The following is a 22600-nucleotide window of genomic DNA, read 5'->3' on the forward strand; positions in this document are numbered from 1 at the left end:
TATATTGTCTACATTCACTCTCCTGTCAGACAGAATATACCCAGCTATTCTTCTTAGCAATCGGATCTCTAGTGCTTGTATTCTGATGGGAACAACTGTTTCTGCTGTTTTGTCCAGGCAAGAGCTTCAAGGTCTAGGGAGCATTAGTTACTATGAGCAGTAGTGGGTAAACAATAAGCTTGATCGTTTGGGCTGCAATGCCGTCCTGTATAGTAAATGCTGAGCTGAAGAATTTTTTGATGGCGTTGTCATCTCAAGAAAGAATTTTTTGCAGCTATCACATTTCATAAATAATTTCATTGAAAAAATTAGCACAGCTCTAGACAAAAACAGTAAAGTAGCCGGAATTTTCTACGACCTGACAAAGGCTTTTGATTCTGTAAATCATTCCTTGCTAATCCACAAACTAGAAAAATATGGGATTAAGGTTGCAGTACTTCAATTGCTTACTTATTACTTATCTAATAGAAAACAAAGAACAATAATCCCTTCAAATTGTGTAAACTACCATTCAGACTGGAAAACAATAACACAGGGTGTTCTGCAAGGTTTGATCCTCAGTCCAGTTCTCTTTTTATTGTATGTCAACAACTCACCATTAAACATAAATTCACCATCCGTTCTGTTTGCAGATGACATGTCTGTCTTGATAGAAAGCGAAGAAACAGAAGCGATTCCTGGTAGAGTCACTGGTAAATTAGATTAGAGCCATGGTTCCAGTTAAATGATCTGAAGCGTAACATATCAAAAACAAACTTGATTCAATTCAGAACCAAACAGTCAAAAGACCAGGAAATTAGTATAAATCATAAAAATGAAGAATTAACAGAAGTGCATTCTGCCAAATTTCTAGGCCTACACATCGATAAGAATTTAAACTGGAACACACATATTGAGTACCTGTGCAGCAAACTGGGTAGCTTTGCATATGCCACGGATATACAGGGTGGCACATGAAATGAGTTACCATTTTGTTTTTGAATATAAACTTTATTGTCAATACAATCTGAAAGGAACATATACTACAATGAAGAGCCGTCCATGGAGATTTGTTCTAACTCAACACATGCTCAATATGTCCACCATTTTGTTTCCTAACTCCCTTCAAACGAACACTGAAGTTAGTGATTACCCTATGGCACATGTCTTCTGTAATTTCACTGCAAGCTTGAAGAATAAGTCTTCTGAGCTCCATTAAATCACGTGGGCATTTCGGAAAATTTTTTTCCTTTAGGTACCCCCAAAGAGAAAAGTCAAATGGATTGAGGTCTGGAATATTGTGGGGCCAATTTTGTCCGTCATTGAAGCAATCTGGAAACCTGAGTGAAATAATCCACATGTTGAAATGCTCGTGTAAAAACTCCAACACAGTGTTTGCAGTATGTGGCGTTGCTCCATCTTGCATGAACCACTGCGTGTTGAAGGGCAAGGCAGTAGCAAGAAGCTGTGGAATGAAGCTATTGCGAAACATGCTCAAATAACGCTCGCTTTTCTCAGTTTCTTCAAAGAAAAAGGGTCCAATAAGTCCGTGACTGGAAATTGCTGCCCACGTTGTAATCCTTGGAGTGTAATGTTGTCATTCATGAAGCACTTGTGGGTTTTCAGTGGCCCAAAAGCGTACATTTTGTTTGTTAACCACACCATCTAAATGAAAATGCACCTCATCTGAAAACCAAATGTTGAAAGTTTCTTCCCTATCCTCCGCTCACTGAGCAAACAGTAGTCTCTGCTGCTTGTGTTCTTCAGTGAGCTTCTGTGCACAGGTCATCTTGTATGGGTACATATGGAAGTCACTTTTAAGAATGCGTTGAACGGAACGTCTGGATATTCCCAGTTGCACTGCTGCCTTTCTACACGATTTCCAGGGACTTGTCTGTACAGCAACTCGTACCGCTTCAATATTCTCTGGCGAACAAACAGGCTTAGGCCGAGGTCGCTTCGCTTCCAATACTGTTCCTTCCTGTACAAATTTATCATACAACCTGTGGATGGTCTTCTTGCATGGGACCCATTGTCTGTTAGACTGTTGTCGAAAACACCTCTGAGTCACAACAAGGCTTTTCATTTCATGAAAAAGTAACACAATTGCCGATCGTTGCTGTGTCATCAGTCTTCCATTGTCAGCTATTGCTGCTTACTAGTCTCCTAGCGGCAGTATCGTGAATTACACGTCATTTCGTAACTCATTTGTTTTTCCAAGCTCTGCTGGTACTGCTGTAGAGATTCCAGCGGGATAACTAATGTGCGTCGTAAATGGTGAAAGAAACAATTGGTAACACATTTCGTGCGCCACCCTGTATTATCAAGTACTACTAACATGTCCACTCGCAAAGTAGCATATCTAAGTTACTTTGAATCAGTGATAAGATATGGCATTATTTTCTGGGGGAGCTCCAATAATATATCTCGTGTACTGTAGCTCCAGAAGAAAATTATCAGAAATATGTGCACTGCACAGCAAAGAGAATCGTGTCGTCCATTATTACAGAAACTAAAAATTTTGACTGTCCCCTCCCTATACATATACGAGCTAATGATATTTTTACACAACAAACTGGAATTGTTCATTAAAAACCAATTTGATCATCCATACAGTACAAGGAATAAAGATAATTTTATGCTTCCTGCCCATAGATTGAAATTATATGCTCAGACCCCCAATATATGGGCATGAAAGTCTACAACAAACTTGAAGGCAAAAACATCCTAAACATGGAACTAGGGCTACTAAAAAAGAAGTTACATGAAATTCTTATACACAAATGTTACTACTCATTAGAAGAGTTCATGGAAGATGAACTGATAATTTGAGCAGAATCCAACTGCAAATTAGCATTATATTGTGAATTGTATGTTATGAGACTAATAAATCACAAGTCACAATCATTTACCTCCAGTTCAATGAAGGTTATCACTAAAGCCAAGTACTGGTTTAATACCTAGGCTGGGCAATGGATTATAAGGTCAGGATCAGCTTTTAGATGGTGGACTGCAGTTCTTTCTGCAGATGTAAGGTTAGCTTACATCTGCAGAATGGACTGCAGTCCACCATCTAGAAACTAATCCCAACCTTATAATCCTACCTGTGGACAAAGGCTCCACCACTGTTGTTTTGAACCACAAGGATTACCTGGCAGAAGGACAACGCCAGCTGTCAGACACTTCCACATACAAACCTTGCCACAGTGACCCCATTCCAGCAATCCAGCAGGATCTCCAGTCACTACTCAAATTCTTAGGCCCATCCCAGAACCTCTCCCCAGTGTCTACCTCTCTACTTACCACTACCACTCCCTGCACTCGTACCTTCTACAGGCTTCCTAAAGTCCATAAACTTAACTGCCCAGGATGCCACATTGTGGCCGGTTACTGTGCCCCCACTGAGAGAATCTCTGCTCTCGTAGGCCAGTACCTTCAACCTATTACCTGGAACCTACCACCGTATAGAAAAGATACCAAACATTTCCTCCACTGACTCTCCACAGTTCCTGCCCTTTACCACACGGTGCCCTGCTCATCATTATTGAAGCCACCACCCTGTACACTAACAGTCCTAATGTCCGTGACATTACCGCTACTGAACACTATCTTTCCCAACGCCCGACAGATTCCAAACCGACAACCTCCTTCCTAGTCACCGTGACCAACTATATCCTCATCCACAACTACTTCTCCTTTGAAGGCATTACTTACAAACAAATGCAGGGTACTGTTACGGGCACCTGAATGGCATTACCCTATGCCTACCTATTCGTGGGCCTTGTAGAGGAATCCTTCCTAAAAACCCAAACCCTAAACTTGTCACCTGGTTCATATTCAAAGATGACATCTTTGCTATCTGGATCAAAGGTGTGGACACCCTATTCACATTCCTCCAGAACCTCAACTACTTCTCCCCCATTTGCTTCACCTGGTCCTACTGAACCCAACAAGCCATCTTCCTAGACACTGACCTCCACCTCAAAGATTGCTACATCAGTACCTCCGTTCATATCAAACCTACTAACCACCAGAAATTCCTCCACTTTGACAGCTGCCACCCATTCCATACCGAGAAGTCCCTTCCGTACAGCGTAGTCACCAGTGGTCATCACATCTGCAGTGACAAACGGTCCCTCTCAAAATATACTGATGGCCTCACTGAAGCCTTCACTGAGTGTAATTATCTCCCAACCTTGTACAAAAGCAAATCTCTCTCGCCTTACTTTTCCAGTCTCCAACTACCTCCCAAAGTCCCAGTGTCTGGCCACAGAGGAGCAATCCCCTTGTAACTCAGTGCCACCCAGGACTGGAACAACTAATTACATTCTCCGTCAGGGTTTCGATTACCTCTCGTTGTGCCCTGAAATGAGGAATGTCCTGCCCACTATCCTTCCCACCCCTCCCACAGTGGTATTCCGCCATCCACTGAACCTACACAATATACTTGTCCATCCTTACACAACCTCTGCTCCCATCTCTTACCTCATGGCCCGTACCCCTGTAATAGACCTAGATGCAAGACCTGTCTCATGCGTCCTCCCACCACCAGCTACTACAGTCCGGTCACTAACATTACCTATCCCATCAAAGGCAGGGCTAACTGTGAAACCAGTCATGTGGTCTACAAGCTAAGCTGCAACCACTGTGCTGCATTCTATGTAGGCATGACAACCAACAAGCTGTCTGTCTGCATGAATGCCCACCATCAAACTGTGGCCGAGAAACAAGTGGACCACTCTGTTGCTGAACATGCTGCCAAACATGATATCCTTCATTTCAATCGCTGCTTCACAGCCTGTGCCATATGGATCCTTCCCACAAACACCAGCTTTTCTAAATTGCACAGGTGGAACCTTTCCCTGCAATACATTCTAAGTACCGTAACCCTCCTGGCCTCAACCTTTGTTAGTCTCTGTCCTCACTCATGCAGCCCCTTTCCTGTTCCCAGTCCAGCACTACACAGCCATCATTCCACCACCACACCCAGTCTTTTTATTTCTCTCCTTTTCTGCAACTTCTCCCCTCTCCCCCCTAGCCCCACTACCCCCTCCCCACCTCACTCCTGCCCTCTATCTAACCTGCAGCACTTCACTGTCTGCCACCCCCACCACACTATCCCTCCCCCTCCCCGCCCCAGCCTCCTCCTTACCCCCACCCAGTCACCACTCGTGTGTGTGTGTGTGTGTGTGTGTGTGTGTGTGTGTGTGTCATTGACGAAGGCTTTGATGCCCGAAAGCTTTAATTGCAAGAGTCTTTTTGTTGTGCCTGTCTCCGACTCAGCATCTCTGCTATATGGTGATAATATTGTTACATTCCATCCTGAATTTTCCGTTGTTTGAATCTCTTATGTTCATAAATTTATGACAATTTCTGATGAATGTTATATTTCCCCCTTTCTCCAATTCTGTTCTGGAGAAATGAGATGTAACCTCAATCCTGCCACAATTAACACATCTATACCTGTGGTCACATGATGTTCAGAGAGGCAGATTGTGTCAACTGGGGCTGACTACTCACAACTCATCAATGCAGATAAGTACTTCATTAATTTTACTTCTTATCCATCAGATATTTTAGTGCAAAAATGCAGCTGCAAGAATATCGCTGGCTGAAAGGATTATAGAAGGGTCCTCTTTCTCCACTTGCTCTGCGGATCACTATGAAGAAGTTGGAATCAACTGAGGAATTGGGCTTGGCTCTGGGAAGAGGTCGACGAGCGGTTGCACCACAGGTAGTTTGATGAAATTGCTGTTGCTACAGCAGATAACACTGCATGCAGTTCTCAATCATCAGGCAGTGTGCGTGCTGTGTCATGACAGTTGAACGTCCCGTGGTCTCTGTGTGGAAGGTACTTCGAACCATTCTCAAATGGTATCCGTACAAGATCCATATCGTACAGCTGCTTGGACTAGGATGCACAATGATATGTTGACTTCACTCTCTACTTTCTCACAAGGACTGAAGTTGATGAGGGCTGGCCCTGGACCATCTTATGGACAGATGAGGCTCATTTTTCTCTGACGAATGAGGTGAACACATACACAATTGCTGAGTGGAAGGATCTTAATATACTGTCATTGTGCATGCAGTTCCTCTGTATGGTGAATGTGTCACCATACGGTGTGGCTTCACGGCTATGGTCACCATATTTTGAACACATTGACGCTCAAGATCCAAAGATGTGCAGTGTGAGTGGCTAGTGTTACTGCAATATGCATTGCCAGCATGTCGCGCCCAACCTACAGGAGAGAGATGCATTGAACTCGACAGTTTTTATGCAAGATGAGGCCCTACTGCAAATCGCTCGTGAAGTTCATCTGCTTTTCGGAAACACATTTGGAAACGATTGAATTATCAGCCAGTCATTTTGAAATGCTTGACCAGCACAATCACCTGATCTCACTCCCTGTGATTTCTGGTTCTGAGGGTAACTGAAGTACAAGATTTACCAGTGGAACATCACATATGTGCTGATCTAAAGCGCAGAATATTAACAGAGGTAACCAACATACCTACGGACATGCTTTGTTCTGCTGTGCAGAATGCAATCCTGCACTTTCAGACTCTTCTGGACACCTTTTGTAGCAATAATGGTACTGATATGTAATGGTATGATGTATCGTAGCAGCAAATTAAAAGTTTCAATTGAATCGATTCTGCATTATACCTCTGTTGTGTAAGGTCTTTCTGCAACATTAAGTTTTCTCAAGTCTTTCTTTTCTTTTCCAACCATCTCAAGGTGTTTTTAAATTTTAAAATAAAGTTAGAAATGTTCTTCATTCATTCATCCTGTACATAAGACCACAAAATTTTAATTTCGTCTTTCTTATTGTGTTTGTGATTGTTCCTATGTTTCTTTTCTTGTGTATATCAATGACCTTTCATCAGTAACATTACCAGATGCCAAGTTTGTTTTGTTTGCCGATGATACAAACATTGCAATAAATAGCAAATCAAGTGTAGTCTTAGAAAGATCAGCCAATAAAATATTTGTGGACATTAATCACTGGTTCCTAGCCAATTCTTTGTCACTAAACTTTGAAAAAACACACTACATGCAGTTCAGAACTTGTAAGGGGTGTCCCAAGAGTATATGTCTAACATACGATGACAAGAAGATAGAAGAAGTGGACAGTGTTAAATTCTTGGGATTACAGCTTGATAATAAATTCAACAGTATTCTGTATTTACATTGACAACTGTCTCTTCTTTTTTAATTGGTTGTGTATCACTCTCCATGTTTCATACCTCTTGATGCAGCCTTGCCTAGTACTAATTTTATCTTATTTCAATAGTTTTGTTTATCAATAGAAACTGTTATGTAGGCATGCTATTCTTATTTTGTGCTAAAGGTTTTCCTGTCAACTCCATTGTTATTTATGTACTGTTCAGTTTTTACTATTTCATTGCAAAGATGTTACTCACTGTATGTTTCTACTTCACTCTAGATGTGTTACTTCTCTTCCAATGTTGTCTGCTAACATTTAACTTCTTTGGTGATAATACTCAGTAAATGCCTGAAGATGGCCTTGTAAGCCGAAAACCGATTAGCAATAAAAATAATATTGTAGAACAAAAGCAAACTGGTGCTTTTCATTTATTATTATTTGTTTTAGTTGTAAATATTTGTCATGTATTGTTGTTTTTCTGACATGTTCCACATCCTGGAGGACCTCCTCACTACAGATCAATTGGAATGAAAGTAAATCTAATCTAATCTAATCTTTGTAGATCTTCATTTCTCCTCTTTATCCAGTTGTTATCTTCGTTCTTTTGTGATTCTAAAATTTTTCTGAGTGTTTTCCTTTCTTTCTTCTCCAGTTTGTCTTGATCACCTCATTTGTATGGTACCTGTTAACCAACTATTGTGATGAAAGTAATGATTTTTGTTTCATACTCAGAGGCAAGGGTGATCTATTGTAAAAACCTCTCCTGGCCAACCAGAGTAGATTTTCATCATCCATATATTTACTCAAATGGTTTTTCAAATAGCTAAAGCACTGTAAAACAAGGAGTCTGGTTTTAGTTATCATGTTTTCACTATGTTTCTGAAATCATTTAGCTGGATTACATTGATGTAGGAATCATATTTGAATTATGTAAAAATATGAATATTATTATTTTGAATTTGTCTACATATTCACTGTTGTGGTTATCCCATTCTGTTTGTGTTATTACTTTTTGTTATAGCTCCAATATGAATTGCTATACACCACGTAGAGGAGACATTGAGTGGCAGACAGGCACATTGAATACACACTGCTGGATATTATTTAGCTAAATACATAAGGAATCTTTATTCAGTCCACCTCTCTGCCACTCAATGCCTCCTCTATGTGATGAGTATCAAACTGTCCCTTTAATATTGCTATTATTCTGTCCCAGATTTTCCATTGTTTGTTGTAGTTCCTTGTGACTCAGAATTATTTAAATTCATTTCTTTGGCTGCTTTCAGTTTACTGTAAAGTTTTCAGAAGTGCATTTATTTAATGAGTTCCTGTAAAGTTCTGAAAAATGTTATGCAGTTTTCATACAAAAAAAGAAAGAAATGTAGTAAGCCTGCTGTGGTTTTGTATTTTCTTCTTGGCTTGCTTATATATAATTGTTGAATTTTTCTGGGTTCATATTTATTGTGCATATTTCATGCTGCATCATTGATATATTTGAGTAATTGTTACAACTGAAAAATACAGCACTATTAAGTCATATGCTGTTGCAGCTGCAAAAATGTGGATTTATATAAGAAACAGAAGTATTTAGAGGAAAAAATTTTGATCTATTTCTCTGAGAATTTTGGGTCATGCAGCACTGGAATAGAAAATGTACATAACCTAATGCAGATATAATAAGTAATGCAGCAAATGAAATGTACCTCAAAATGAAAATTATTTCATGAAATATGACTTTAAGTATGTGAATTTTGCTTCTATCAGTGGCTTCAATGTCATTAATTTAGTTGCTGTATGAAAGGTCATAAAATTGCAGGCTATAATTGTGTTGGTACTTTTCACTTTCATTTTTAATGCATTTTGAAATCTCTGTTGCAGATCCGTCTCTCTATTACTAGCAATGCTAATAATGGTTGTGTGCGATCTTATAAACCTAAGACTCTGGTTCCTACTATTACAACATCAATTATTTTAAATTATGCTGTTGATTCAGATGAGAAGGATGCATTGCTGTTCTACCTGTCAAGCAGTAATTCCTCATCAGTAAGTCAGAATGATATACACTTGCATATTGTAATCCAGAGTAATTTGTATAAAAATACTTTTTAATTTCAATTCTAGAAAGATTTCATAGCACTTGAGATGGTAAACAGAAAAATTCGTTTTCTTTGGGATGTTGGAGGTGGAGTGGGAATTATCACACATCCCAGAAAAATAGAAACAGCTGTTCTCAAGGAAGACAAGAACTGGTATCGCATAGAGGTGGAGAGGTACAACTTACATTCACTGTTGTTGAATTCCATTCATTTGAAACAGTGTCATATGACATTAAATATTGTGTTCCTTACAGGACTAGCAACATAGCAAAACTTGCTGTTAGGCATCAAGTTTTACCTGATGGATCACCAGAATACAGTGGTGATCCTCAAACAAACAGTACTGCTCCAGGATTTGGACGTTTAGATGTTGGAGCAGATGATGTTGTTTGGATTGGAGGCTTACCACCATACATTCCTGTTCCACCACAGTTGCTCAGTGCAAGAAAAAAGTTTGTCGGGTGTTTGCATCGAGTTGTTCTTGATGGAAGACCAATAGGATTGTGGAACTTTAACAGTGAAATCAAAGGAAGTTGTACAGCTTGCATTGAAGGGTTAGTTGGATTTTGGTGGACACGGTGTAATTTTATCCAGTTTAATAAATAATGAATTAATGAAAGATAATTCTTTTTAAAAATTTTCATTCTTTTTGTTTCACAGGGTTGAAGAATCACGAGATGAGCAGTCATACAGGTTCACTGGTGATGGATATGCAATACGAGATGCTACTTTGTATGATAAATATGCTTTCAGTATATCACTGAAAATCCGGACGTTGGATGAAAATGCACTGATATTCATGGCTGTTAACAAAAATAAGGTACCATTAAGTGCTCATCATAAAAATAATAATGACAACAATTAACCCTATCTCTGTGCCTTTCTTAGACGAAAATTTACTGCATTTTGGTTGGTGAACTCAATTTATTGCTGCCATGTTATCTCTTGTAATTGTGATATCTCACTCTTTCTTTAATTTTATCTGCCAGAATATGGCGGGCAAAAGCAAGAATGTGGATGTGGGCACTCTCAGTTGTTTGCAGTGGCTGCCAGTTTCAACCCCACCCACCCATTCCAACCCAGTTATGAGTCCCCTTTCCAACTCCCATACCCTTCTATCACCACTCTTTCCAAACGGAAATGCACTCAGCAATGAGGTCTGCTGGTGACTTTGTGTGTTGTAATTGTGTATGTTGAAGTCTTCTTTGTAGTAAAATGAGAGTTAGTGAGAAGAAAATGGCCAAGAAGTAGTTAAGATGCTCAAAACAAAAATATAATAAAGCTTTCCACTTTAAATCACAGTAGAAAGAAAATTACTTGTTACTGAAAAATAAAGCAGCACCCAGTGTCTGCTTTGTAATATAAAATTACTAGACTGGGATGTTGTGGAGCTTCGTAGTCTATCCTTATGCCACCTCCAGCCCCAACCCCTGCCCACAGGGATCATTCCTGTGGAAGACCCAGGTGCAGTACCTGCCCAATCCACCACACGCAGCACTTTCTAGTCGCAGACTTATCCTACCCCATCAGAGGCTAGGGCACCTGTGAAGGCAGCCATGCCATATACCACTTCTGGTGCAATAATTGCAGAGCTTTTTATATTAGTATGACTACCATCCATCTGTATAACATGATGAATTGCCACCACCTAACTGTAGCCAAGAACAAAGTGGACCACCCTGTGGCACAGCACACAGCGGAACATAACACGCTTGATTTTAGTGGCTGCTTCACAAGCTGAGCCATCTGGATTCTCCCCTCCACCACTAGCTTTTCTGATCTGTGCAGATGGTAGCTATCCTTACATCACATTCTCCTCTCCCGAAATTATCTCTGCCTTCACGTACAATAACTTATTGTCCTCACACCCTTCATCCAACAGTTTCTGCCCTCCTTTGTTCTATCACCTCCTCCCATGTCAAGTTTCCCGTCCCTATTGTGCCCTACACTCTCCCAATGCCACCAGCCTTTTCCCCCTCTTTGCTGCTCTCCTTTTCCCTGCCTCCCCCTTCTGCCCTCACAATCTGCCAGATGCCATGTGAAGCTGCTTTGTCTAATCACAATGTAGTGCCTGCACACTCTGTCAGGTAATGCTGGCTCTTCTACTGCTATCCGTTCCCTTTCCATGCCCCACTCTCCATTGCATTCTGGCCACACTGATTAGAGAGAGTTGTCATATATGTGTGAGGTGTGCTTGCTTGTGGGAATGTGTGTGTTTGCTTTTCTTTTCTGTTGAAGGCTTTGGCTGAAAGCTAAGTGAGTAACAGTCTTTTCATTGTGCCTGTCTGCAACTCATCATGTCATCTTTATGATGATTAGCAGTCTATCCTTTTCATAACATTTTTGATATTCCAACCTGTACTCCCCCTTTTTTGATTTAATGAGAAAAAAGTTAAAAAAAATGATATATGCCAGGAAATACCAGGAGTATACTATGTTATGTTGTAAACCACAAGTAATATATTGAGAGCTCACAGTTTGAGGCATTGGCAGTTTACATCTTTCCTGGAAGAACTTGATTGTGAAAAGACACTCCTGGAAATTGAAATAAGAACACCGTGAATTCATTGTCCCAGGAAGGGGAAACTTTATTGAAACATTCCTGGGGTCAGATACATCACATGATCACACTGACAGAACCACAGGCACATAGACACAGGCAACAGAGCATGCACAATGTCGGCACTAGTACAGTGCATATCCACCTTTCGCAGCAATGCAGGCTGCTATTCTCCCATGGAGACGATCGTAGAGATGCTGGATGTAGTCCTGTGGAACGGCTTGCCATGCCATTTCCACCTGGCACCTCAGTTGGACCAGCGTTCGTGCTGGACGTGCAGACCGCGTGAGACGACACTTCATCCAGTCCCAAACATGCTCAATGGGGGACAGATCCGGAGATCTTGCTGGCCAGGGTAGTTGACTTACACCTTCTAGAGCACGTTGGGTGGCACGGGATACATGCGGACGTGCATTGTCCTGTTGGAACAGCAAGTTCCCTTGCCGGTCTAGGAATGGTAGAACGATGGGTTCGATGACGGTTTGGATGTACCGTGCACTATTCAGTGTCCCCTCGACGATCACCAGTGGTGTACGGCCAGTGTAGGAGATCGCTCCCCACACCATGATGCCGGGTGTTGGCCCTGTGTGCCTCGGTCATATGCAGTCCTGATTGTGGCGCTCACCTGCACGGCGCCAAACACGCATACGACCATCATTGGCACCAAGGCAGAAGCGACTCTCATCGCTGAAGACGACACGTCTCCATTCGTCCCTCCATTCACGCCTGTTGCGACACCACTGGAGGCGGGCTGCACGATGTTGGGGCGTGAGCGGAAGCCGGCCTAACGGTGTGCGGGACCGTAGCCCAGCTTCATGGAGACGGTTGCGAATGGTCCTCGCCGATACCCCAGGACGCCGATACCCCAGGAGCAACAGTGTCCCTAATTTGCTGGGAAGTGGCGGTGCGGTCCCCTACGGCACTGCGTAGGATCCTACGGTCTTGGCGTGCATCTGTGCGTCGCTGCGGTCCGGTCCCAGGTCGACGGGCACGTGCACCTTCCGCCGACCACTGGCGACAACATCAATGTACTGTGGAGACCTCACGCCCCACGTGTTGAGCAATTCGGCGGTACGTCCACCCGGCCTCCCGCATGCCCACTATACGCCCTCGCTCAAAGTCCGTCAACTGCACATACGGTTCATGTCCACGCTGTCGCGGCATGCTACCAGTGTTAAAGACTGCGATGGAGCTCCATATGCCACGGCAAACTGGCTGACACTGACGGCGGCGGTGCACAAATGCTGCGCAGCTAGCGCCATTCGACGGCCAACACCGCGGTTCCTGGTGTGTCCGCTGTGCCGTGCGTGTGATCATTGCTTGTACAGCCCTCTCGCAGTGTCCGGAGCAAGTATGGTGGGTCTGACATACCGGTGTCAATGTGTTCTTTTTTCCATTTCCAGGAGTGTAGTAATGTGCCTTATTTTTCGGAAGTATGCTGGTTGAGTAAAGGTGTTGTTTTCCTATGTATTTCCAAGGTGTGTAAAGACGGAACACTTTTCAGGGACATGAAAGAAAAGATAGTAAAAGAATTACCTCTTAGTGGGGGTAAGATATTGAATTTCTAATTTAAGTGACCAAGCACACACAATACTAATTTTCTCTTGAAATCAAAATGGTGTCAAGCACTTTGATAATTACCTCATGTTTGCCCAGTAAATTTGCATTGAAGACAAAGAAACTTTCAGAATATTCATGTGTGAGATTTCCAAACATTAGATTAATTGTAAATGGAAAAAATATGCTAAAGGAGACACTGAATAAACGTTTTTATGGATTTGTTACTGTGCTACAGGCTATGAGAGAATGCTTGCTTTGACAATGGATTTAGTGATGTAAATCAGTTTGAATTTGAATTTAATATTTTTGCAACTACTTTCGTAGTAGACATTGGAAAGGTGTCTCCTGAAATAATGTTGCAGCTCATTGTCTTTCATTCTGTGCTCAGCTTAATGACACCACCCTTTAGGAAAGATGGCAGCCAGCATAAGGAATGTTCACAGGTTACTAGTGATACTTTGTGGCATCTATATAGACCATCCTTGTTGTAGGCACTGTAAGACCTGCTGGGGAGTGAGATCCTGCTTGACCCATTTTAGTGCCATTGCTGCACTGATGGGAAATCTATGTAATGTGTGTTGATATAGAAACAGACTGTGTCATATAAGGTCAATAATGGGCCTGTGCCAATAAGAGTAGTGTGACAGTGCTTCAGCATCAGCCTGCTGGTGAAGTAAATCTTGTGGTTGCAGACACTCAGACATAATACCCACCATTACATGCAATGCACAGTTCTCCTCGTATTTTGCAAAATGCCAGAAAATAGTTAGGTGACAGATCCATTAGTCCGCCTCTGTAGCTCAGTGGTCAACACGTCTGACTGACATGCAGACGACCTGGTTTCGACTGCTAGAGATTTTTCCTTGGTGGGGGACTGGAAAGGGGTGCACTCAGCCTTGTAATGCCAACTGAGGAGCTACTCGAGTGACGTGTAGTGGCTGCAATGTCAAGTATCCAACAACTGCAGGGAGAATGGTGATCTTTGTCCAAATTTTAACCGTGTGGGTCTGAATGCAGAACTTTTACTTCCTTCCCTTTTTTTTTAAGACACTGCACTACTGAGTTTTTTTGGAGACATTGGGAATTCATTCTGATGGAATGACACTATTGGAAAGCACTGGCTGCCAAATTGATGGCCTTCCAAGTGTGTAGTTTCCTGAGCAGCATATGGGCAAAGCTGCTACTTCAAGAATACATATGCACTGCACAAGTTGTGCATTTAAATAGGATATTTTTTGTAACTGATTTAGGAGATCGGTGACTGTCACAGCATGTCAGCATGATAGGAATATGGTATAAAAATTTATGTTATCTGAAATTATTTCGAGGTATTCATCACAGGCAAATTATCAATGGCCAATGAATGTGCTTAGTTGGATATGTGCTTTCTTTGCTTAGATGTGACCTATGTTTAAAAAAATTAATACTTGTGATGGTTGCACCATGGTCTAGATTACTGTAGAACAGCTAAAATGAGATTGAATAGTTAGGAAATTGTAAACAAAAATCCTGTGGATTCATTTAATATACTGCAGTCCATATTTATAAGCGCAAAACAATTGTTAGAGGCTACAGAAGTGGTAAGAAATCCTTTTATCATGACTGAATGGATTTTGAAATCAAGTGGTTGACATAGTGAAGTTACAGCACTGTAGAATGTAATGATATAGGTGAAATTGGTGTCAGCTTGAAAAATGACGTCCTGGGTATCAGTCTGGAATATGATGGGGAGATGCAAGATTGCAGTATTTATAACCATTGACTGAAGAAAGGCAGTGTTTATCTCGGTGGAGGGTGATGATTTGGAGCACTTTTGGCTGTGTTGGCATACTCTGGAAGTGCATTTCATTCAATAGTAGAAGCAGTGACACCTGTCATGGGGTTTGTAGGAGTTTTGGCATAAAGCTGTGTGTGATACAAGGACATTAACAATAAAAAAATCAGAGCCTGCTACCTCAAAAAGAACTGAGCACCATCTCTATGAGGACTTAACTTGTACTGCTGAGTGGGGGTTGGAGTTCATACAAATGATTAATTTACTATTGACAGAACTTTCATAATAGTGAGGTTTACATGTTTGTGTGCTCGGCAGTGTACTTCCTTGTCTGGCAAAAGAATAACTACATCGCAAATAAAGGAGTCAGCATAGTAGTGTTTACATTGCGTGTTTGACACATGAAATTATACACCGACGAGCCAAAATGTTATGACCACTGCCCACCGTGATGTTCGATGCCACTTGGTGGCATTGTGGGCATGTGATGCAGTAAGTGGGCTTGCGACACAGTAACAAAAGTATGTTAGTGGAGCAGACATGGTCAGGGGATCACCCTAATGAAGATATGAGCTGCAAATGGGGCAATCCATTGAGATAAGTGACTTCAGCAAAGTACAGATTATTATTACGCAGAGCCTCTGAACAAGTATCTTGAAAATGTTGAATCTGGTCGAATGATCATGTGCTGCTCTTGTGAACATCTACGGAAAGAGGCAGAAAGACAGTAAAACTACCACTAGATGGGGTTTGAAACCTTGTCTGCTCTGTAAAGAAGGATGGATGTTGATCTATGGCATATCTGTCAAAAGAGCACAATGTTGGTGCTGACGCAAGTGTTTTGGAGCACATTGTTCATCGTACATTCTTGAACATGGAGCTCCGCAGCAGACCATACATGTTGACCCAACGACACTGTCGATTATGATTGCAGTCGACATGGGACCATTGGAATTCAACTGTCGATAAATGGAAATGTGTTGGCTCTTAGGGTGAATCACATTTTTGCTACACTACGTCAATGGAATTCGAGAGTAGCAAAAGGGAGAGAAGGAAACATAGTAGGTGAATATGGATTGGGGGAAAGAAATGAAAGAGGAAGCCATCTGGTAGAATTTTGCACAGAGCATAACTTAATCATAGCTAAAACTTGGTTCAAGAATCATAAAAGAAGGTTGTACTGTACACATGGAAGAATCCTGGAAATACTAAAAGGTATCAGATAGATTATATAATGGTAAGACAGAGATTTAGGAACCAGGTATTAAATTGTAAGACATTTCCAGGGGCAGATGTGGACTCTGACCACAATCTATTGGTTATGAGCTGTAGATTAAAACTGAAGAAACTGCAAAAAGGTGGGAATTTAAGGATATGGGATGTGGACAAACTGATTAAACCAGAGGTTGTACAGAGTTTCAGGGAAAGCCTAAGGGAACAATTGTCACAAATGGGGGAAAGAAATACAGTAGAAGAACAATGGGTAGCTCTGTGGGATGAAGTAGTGAAGGCAGCAGAGGATCAAGTAGGTAAAAAGACGAGGGCTAGTAGAAATCCTTGGGTAACAGAAGAAATATTGAATTTAATTGATGAAAGGAGAAAATATAAAAATGCAGTGAATGAAGCAGGCAAAAAGGAATACAAATGTCTCAAAAATGAGATCGACAGGAAGTGCAAAATGGCTAAGCAGGGATGGCTAGAGGACAAATGTAAGGATGTAGAGGCTTATCTCACTAAGGGTAAGATAGATACTGCCTACAGGAAAATTAAAGAGACCTTTGGAGAAAAGGGAACCACTTGCATGAATATCAAGAGCTCAGATGGAAACCCAGTTCTAAGCAAAGAAGGGAAAGCAGAAAGGTGGAAGGAGTATATAGAGGGTCTATACAAGGGTGACGTACTTGAGGACAATATTCTGGAAATGGAAGAGAATGTAGATGAAGACGGAATGGGAGATACAATACTGCATGAAGAGTTGACAGATCACTGAAAGACCTGAGTCGAAACAAGGCCCCCGGAGTAGACAACATTCCATTAGAGCTACTGACGGCCTTGGGAGAGCCAGTCCTGACAAAACTCTACCATCTTGTGAGCAAGATGTATGAGACAGGCGAAATACCCTCAGACTTCAAGAAGAATATAATAATTCCAATCCCAAAGAAAGCAGTTTAATAAGACACAGCTGCAAAATACTAACGCGAACTCTTTACAGACGAATGGAAAAACAAGTAGAAGCCAACCTTGGGGAAGATCGGTTTGGATTCCGTAGAAATATTGGAACACGTGAGGCAATACTGACCTTACAACTTATCTTGAAGAAAGATTAATACTCTCTTTCAAATCCTAAAGGTGGCAGGGGTAAAATACAGGGAGCAAAAGGCTATTTACAATTTGTACAGAAAACAAGTGGCAGTTATAAGTGTCGAGGGACATGAAAGGGAAGCAGCGGTTGGGAAGGGAGTGAGACAGGGTTGTAGCCTCTCTCCGATGTTATTCAATCTGTATATTGAGCAAGCAGTCAAGGAAACAAAAGAAAAATTCAGAGTAGGTATTATAATCCACGGAGAAGAAATAAAAACTTTGAGGTTCGCCAATGACATTGTAATTCTGTCAGAGACAGCAAAGGACTTGGAAGAGCAGTTGAATGGAATGGACAGTGTCTTGAAAGGAGGATATAAGATGAACATCAACAAAAGCAAAACGAGGATAATGGAATGTAGTCGAATTAAGTCGGGTGATGCTGAGGGAATTAGATTAGGAAATGAGACACTTAAAGTAGTAAAGGAGTTTTGCTATTTGGGGAGCAAAATAACTGATGATGGTCGAAGTAGAGAGGATATAAAATGTAGACTGGCAGCGGCAAGAAAAGCGTTTCTGAAGATGTGAAATTTGTTAACATCGAGTATAGATTTAAGTGTCAGGAAGTCATTTCTGAAAGTATTTGTATGGAGTGTAGCCATGTACGCAAGTGAAACATGGACAATAAATAGTTTGGACAAGAAGAGAATAGAAGCTTTCGAAATGTGGTGCTACAGAAGAATGCTGAAGATTAGATGGGTAGATCACATAACTGATGAGGAGGTATTGAATAGGATTGGGCAGAAGAGGAGTTTGTGGCACAACTTGACAAGAAGAAGGGACTGGTTGGTAGGACATGTTCTGAGGCATCAAGGGATCACAAATTTAGTATTGGAAGGCAGCATGGAGGGTAAAAATCGTAGAGGGAGACCAAGAGATGGATACACCAAGCAGATTCAGAAGGATGTAGGTTGCAGTAGGTACTGGGAGATGAAGAAGCTTGCACAGGATAGAGTAGCATGGAGAGCTGCATCAAACCAGTCTCAGGACTGAAGACCACAACAACAACAACAACAACATGTCAATGGTCGTCTCCACAAACACGTCATCAATGTAAGTGGTGGCTTGAAACATGCAGTGTGCCATGGGTGCAGGCTGATGGGAGCATAATTATGCTATGGGAGACATTCTCCTGCATATGCAAGGGACTTGTGGTAGTAATCGAAGACAAGCTGGCAACTGCAAACCACGTGCATCCCTTCACCCTTTGTCTTTCTCAGTGGCAATTTCATCTTTCATCAGCATAATTGTCTGACTTGGAGCCAGAACAATGCTACATTTGTTTGAGGAACATTACAGTGAACTTTTGTTGATGTCTGTGACCATATTCACCTGATGTAAATCCTGTGAAACCCATCTGGGTTGCTCTCAAGCACCATTACTGTGTACACAAATCAGCATCCCATTATTTACATGGATTACATGACATGCCACATACCTCCACAGACCTACCACCAAACTATCAGATCTCTGATGTGCAGAATCAGTGATGTATTTCTCACAAAGCTGGGTCAACAAGCTATTAAGCAGGTGGTCATAATGTTTTGGCACATCAGTGTGCTTGCACCTGAGATGGTATAAGTTTCTTCCCTATGTTCATTTTAATACCCCATTCTAAATTCAACTCCCCTGAAGCTTTATATGCTGGTTAAGCTGTATACATTCTTATATTAAATGACACTTTTGCCTAACATAGGTCTCTAGCAGGGTACAAATTTCAGGCATGCAATTTTCCTGGATCTAGTCATGGAGCAAAGTTTATGGAGTAACCGAAAAAAATTATAGCCCAGACAATATTTAAAAAATTCCCTCTAAAGACTGATGTTCTTTACGTGAACTGTGATGAAGTTTTGGCACAGCCAATAATGAGCAAATCTCAATCATCTTTGGTCTTGTTAAAGGACAGGAACTAAGATAGTGGCAGGTAGGCAACCAGTGGAACTGTGGCACCAATGGCTGAGGCAATTTTAATGACTAAGAAATTTGATTTTCTGTGCCATCAATTGTCGTTGTTGATAGTTGTGCTCCTCCTGCTATTTTGCACATACTTCCTGTTGTTCTGTGTTGTAATTCAAGAACTTCAGCAGAGTGAAGTCCACATTGTTCAACATTAGACATGTGTGAAAGTTGTGAACTTCTTGTTATCATTTTACTAGTTTACTTGCAAGCATTTGCATCTTTAGAATAAGAAATGTCTGGAGGTGATACCAAAACAATTTTGCAAGTGCCATGTAACTAAAAATAGGAATTATAGTAATGTCACCATGTCTTTTAATTGTGTGCCTTGCAAGATTTTTGGTGTTTCAGTATCAGTGACACTGTAATGCATCCACATCTTAGCATTAGTGACAATGAATAATAAAAAAAAATGTTATTTTAAACAATGTAATTGCATTTTTGCTAGCAAAATTTCAGCCCCACGAGGTTTGTTGATTGTGCTGTTTGTCTCAGATACATTTGGTACACAAGTCCCAAATGATTGTATTTAAAGTGACAGGTTAACATCAGTTTGTACCCCAGTAACATTAAGATTTGCATTTATTTATCTGTTGTGACATATAATGTTCTCGCCGTATGTAATCATAGCCAAGTCATGAAGTTTGCACGTTCCATCTTTCAGTAGTTCCATTCGTGATCATTAATTATCCAAACTGTGTTACACATGCCTCTAGTCTCAGCATTTTAGTGTTATTATGAGATTCATTTTGCACTTAAATATTAGAGAAATGAGTCATAATATGTTAAACATTAGAGAAACTGCTACTGCATGTCATATAGCTTTTATTTTTATATTTTATGTCTTTCTTAACAGGACCAGTTTGTAGCAGTAGTAATGAGGGAAGGGAAAGTTATTTTTATAATACTCTATGGTGATGGAAATCGACTGGAAATATCAACTTCCAATTTTTACAACACTGGAAAATGGTTTCACATAGATGCCATTAGATTTTTTGACCGAAGATCAAATCATGAAACAGGTTAGTTGCAAAATTAATAGTACGTCTATCACATTCGTAGGTAATATCATGTTGCAAGTGACTTAAGATATCGTATCGTAGTAAGTATTTCTCCAATCTCTTGAAGAAAGGATATAGAGCTATCTATGTCTATAAGTTTCAGTCTTACTCTTATTACAAACTTATTTCATACTTCATTTTATAGGTAGATGTATAGATGAATTATAGCAACCCCCCGCCCCCAAAAAAAATGCTGGTAATACATTAACTTTATAATTCTATTTATTATCATCCACAATTCAGTATTGTTATATTTTCTTTATTTTCCTCATGTTATAAATATTATAGTTATAAACCTGAATTTAGAAGTTTGTAATACATAGACCATTGCAAAATCGAGATTCTCATCTCAGACAATGGAAACTCCCAGTAGGAATATCAACAGTGTAGGGAATGACAGATTGCTATTTGCCGCAAAGAAGACACGTCAAGTTGCAGACAGGCACAATTAAAAGACACTTCCATAAAGCTTTTGGCCACAGCCTTCATCAGGAAAACACACACACACACACACACACACACACACACACACACACACATACACACACACAAGCAAGCAAGAAGCAAGCACACCTCACGCATACAGGACCACCAACTCCAGCATCTCTGGCTGGAATGCTGTGACAGAAAGCTTTATGTGAGTGTCTTTTAATAGTGCCTGTCTGCAAATTCACATGTCTTCTTCACAGTAAGTAGCAGTCTGTCTTTTCCTACATTTTTGCGATTCTTATCTCGTTGACAAAGACAGCACTAATAATTGTACGTTTGTGAGACTGTAAGTCAGACTACAAAAACAGAGTGTATGGAGTGCCAACAAGCAAGCTTATAAGTAGGGCCCAGATTTTAATGACAAGCCATATTTTTTTCTGAACTATAGGGTGAATTTTAGAACAATTTATACACAAATCTAGGCATTTTAGTGTCGAAAAATGTATTTTGATTGTGCATATAAAGTCATATTTCAACAAATTTTAGTAATAGGTCATATTGCGGCTAACTTTTAATATAATAGGTCATATTTCCGTCAACTTTTGCCAAAAATGTATATACTGTTTTTCTCATATCTTACGGGACACATGAATAAGAAAATGAATATGTTGCTTACGAGACAATATTTAACGTGCTATTATGAAAGATAAACAGATAAATTAGCACGCAGCTTTATTTCTCTGGACTGTAGCAGAAAATCGGTGTACCACAACAGTCGTTTCGCGAACATAAAACATTGTTGTGCAGAGACGACAATACGCTCTCAGAGCCAACAAAGGCGGCTTCTGCCGTAATAATCATCGCAGTCGCACAGGTGTTCCCATTAACCAGTTTGAATGCAGCCTTAGCCTTGTTCAACGCGCCTAAAGCAAAGTGCTCCAACAGCATGAAGTTGCGAGGATATGTTTCAGAATTTGGAGAGAAGTTCTTTAGTACTGATGGGAAAATATTATTTTGTAAATTTGTGAAGTTAAAGTTTGTGCAGAAAAGCGCTTTAATGTGCAACAACACTGTAATACCGCTATACACAGTAGCTGTGTGAAACAAAGTGCTGAAAATAACAGCAGGCAAACGCTGTTATTTGAACAGACAGGTCAATCGTCAACTGTGCAATCATTCTGCAAGGATTTGTGAGGGATGATGGTGTCCTGCAACATCCCATTGGAAAAGCAGAAGAATCTCCACTTCAGATGGTTCTTGGAGAAGTACGCAACACATCCAGTTCTGGATGAATCTACACTGAGGAAGAACTATTTATCCGTATGCTACAATGATGTGCTCAACAAAATATGAATTATTATTAGTGAGCAAAAGATCTGGCTGTCAATAGATGAAACTACAGATATTAGTGGGCAATATATTGCAGATGTTGTTGGTGTTCTAAAAGTTGATGGCCCCAGAGATATGTTTCTACTAATGTGTGAAGCTCTCGATAGAGTAAACAATATGACGATTGCTATTTTGTTTGACAACTCTCTGAAGCTATTGTGGCTGGATGTGTGAAAAGAGACAATGTTTTGCTGGTTGTAACAGATGGTGCTTCATATATGGCAAAAGCAGCCAAAGGGCTTCAGATTCTCTACCCCAGTATGGTG

At 40.7% G+C, this 22600-nt stretch overlaps 1 protein-coding gene across 1 annotated transcript in view; it reads left to right on the forward strand.

Annotated features, from left to right (window-relative positions):
• LOC126262654 (laminin subunit alpha-1) overlaps positions 1–22600 on the forward strand; it is a 429094-nt gene that overhangs the window by 312988 nt on the left and 93506 nt on the right. The window contains exons 23-27 of the mRNA XM_049959424.1: positions 9030–9194; positions 9273–9421; positions 9502–9801; positions 9908–10067; positions 20312–20477. Of these exons, the coding sequence (XP_049815381.1) occupies positions 9030–9194; positions 9273–9421; positions 9502–9801; positions 9908–10067; positions 20312–20477 (940 nt within the window). The remainder of the gene's footprint in view (positions 1–9029; positions 9195–9272; positions 9422–9501; positions 9802–9907; positions 10068–20311; positions 20478–22600) is intronic.

The sequence above is a fragment of the Schistocerca nitens genome, chromosome 6 (genome assembly GCF_023898315.1).
Source record: "Schistocerca nitens isolate TAMUIC-IGC-003100 chromosome 6, iqSchNite1.1, whole genome shotgun sequence".
Classification (NCBI taxonomy): Eukaryota; Metazoa; Arthropoda; class Insecta; order Orthoptera; family Acrididae; genus Schistocerca; species Schistocerca nitens.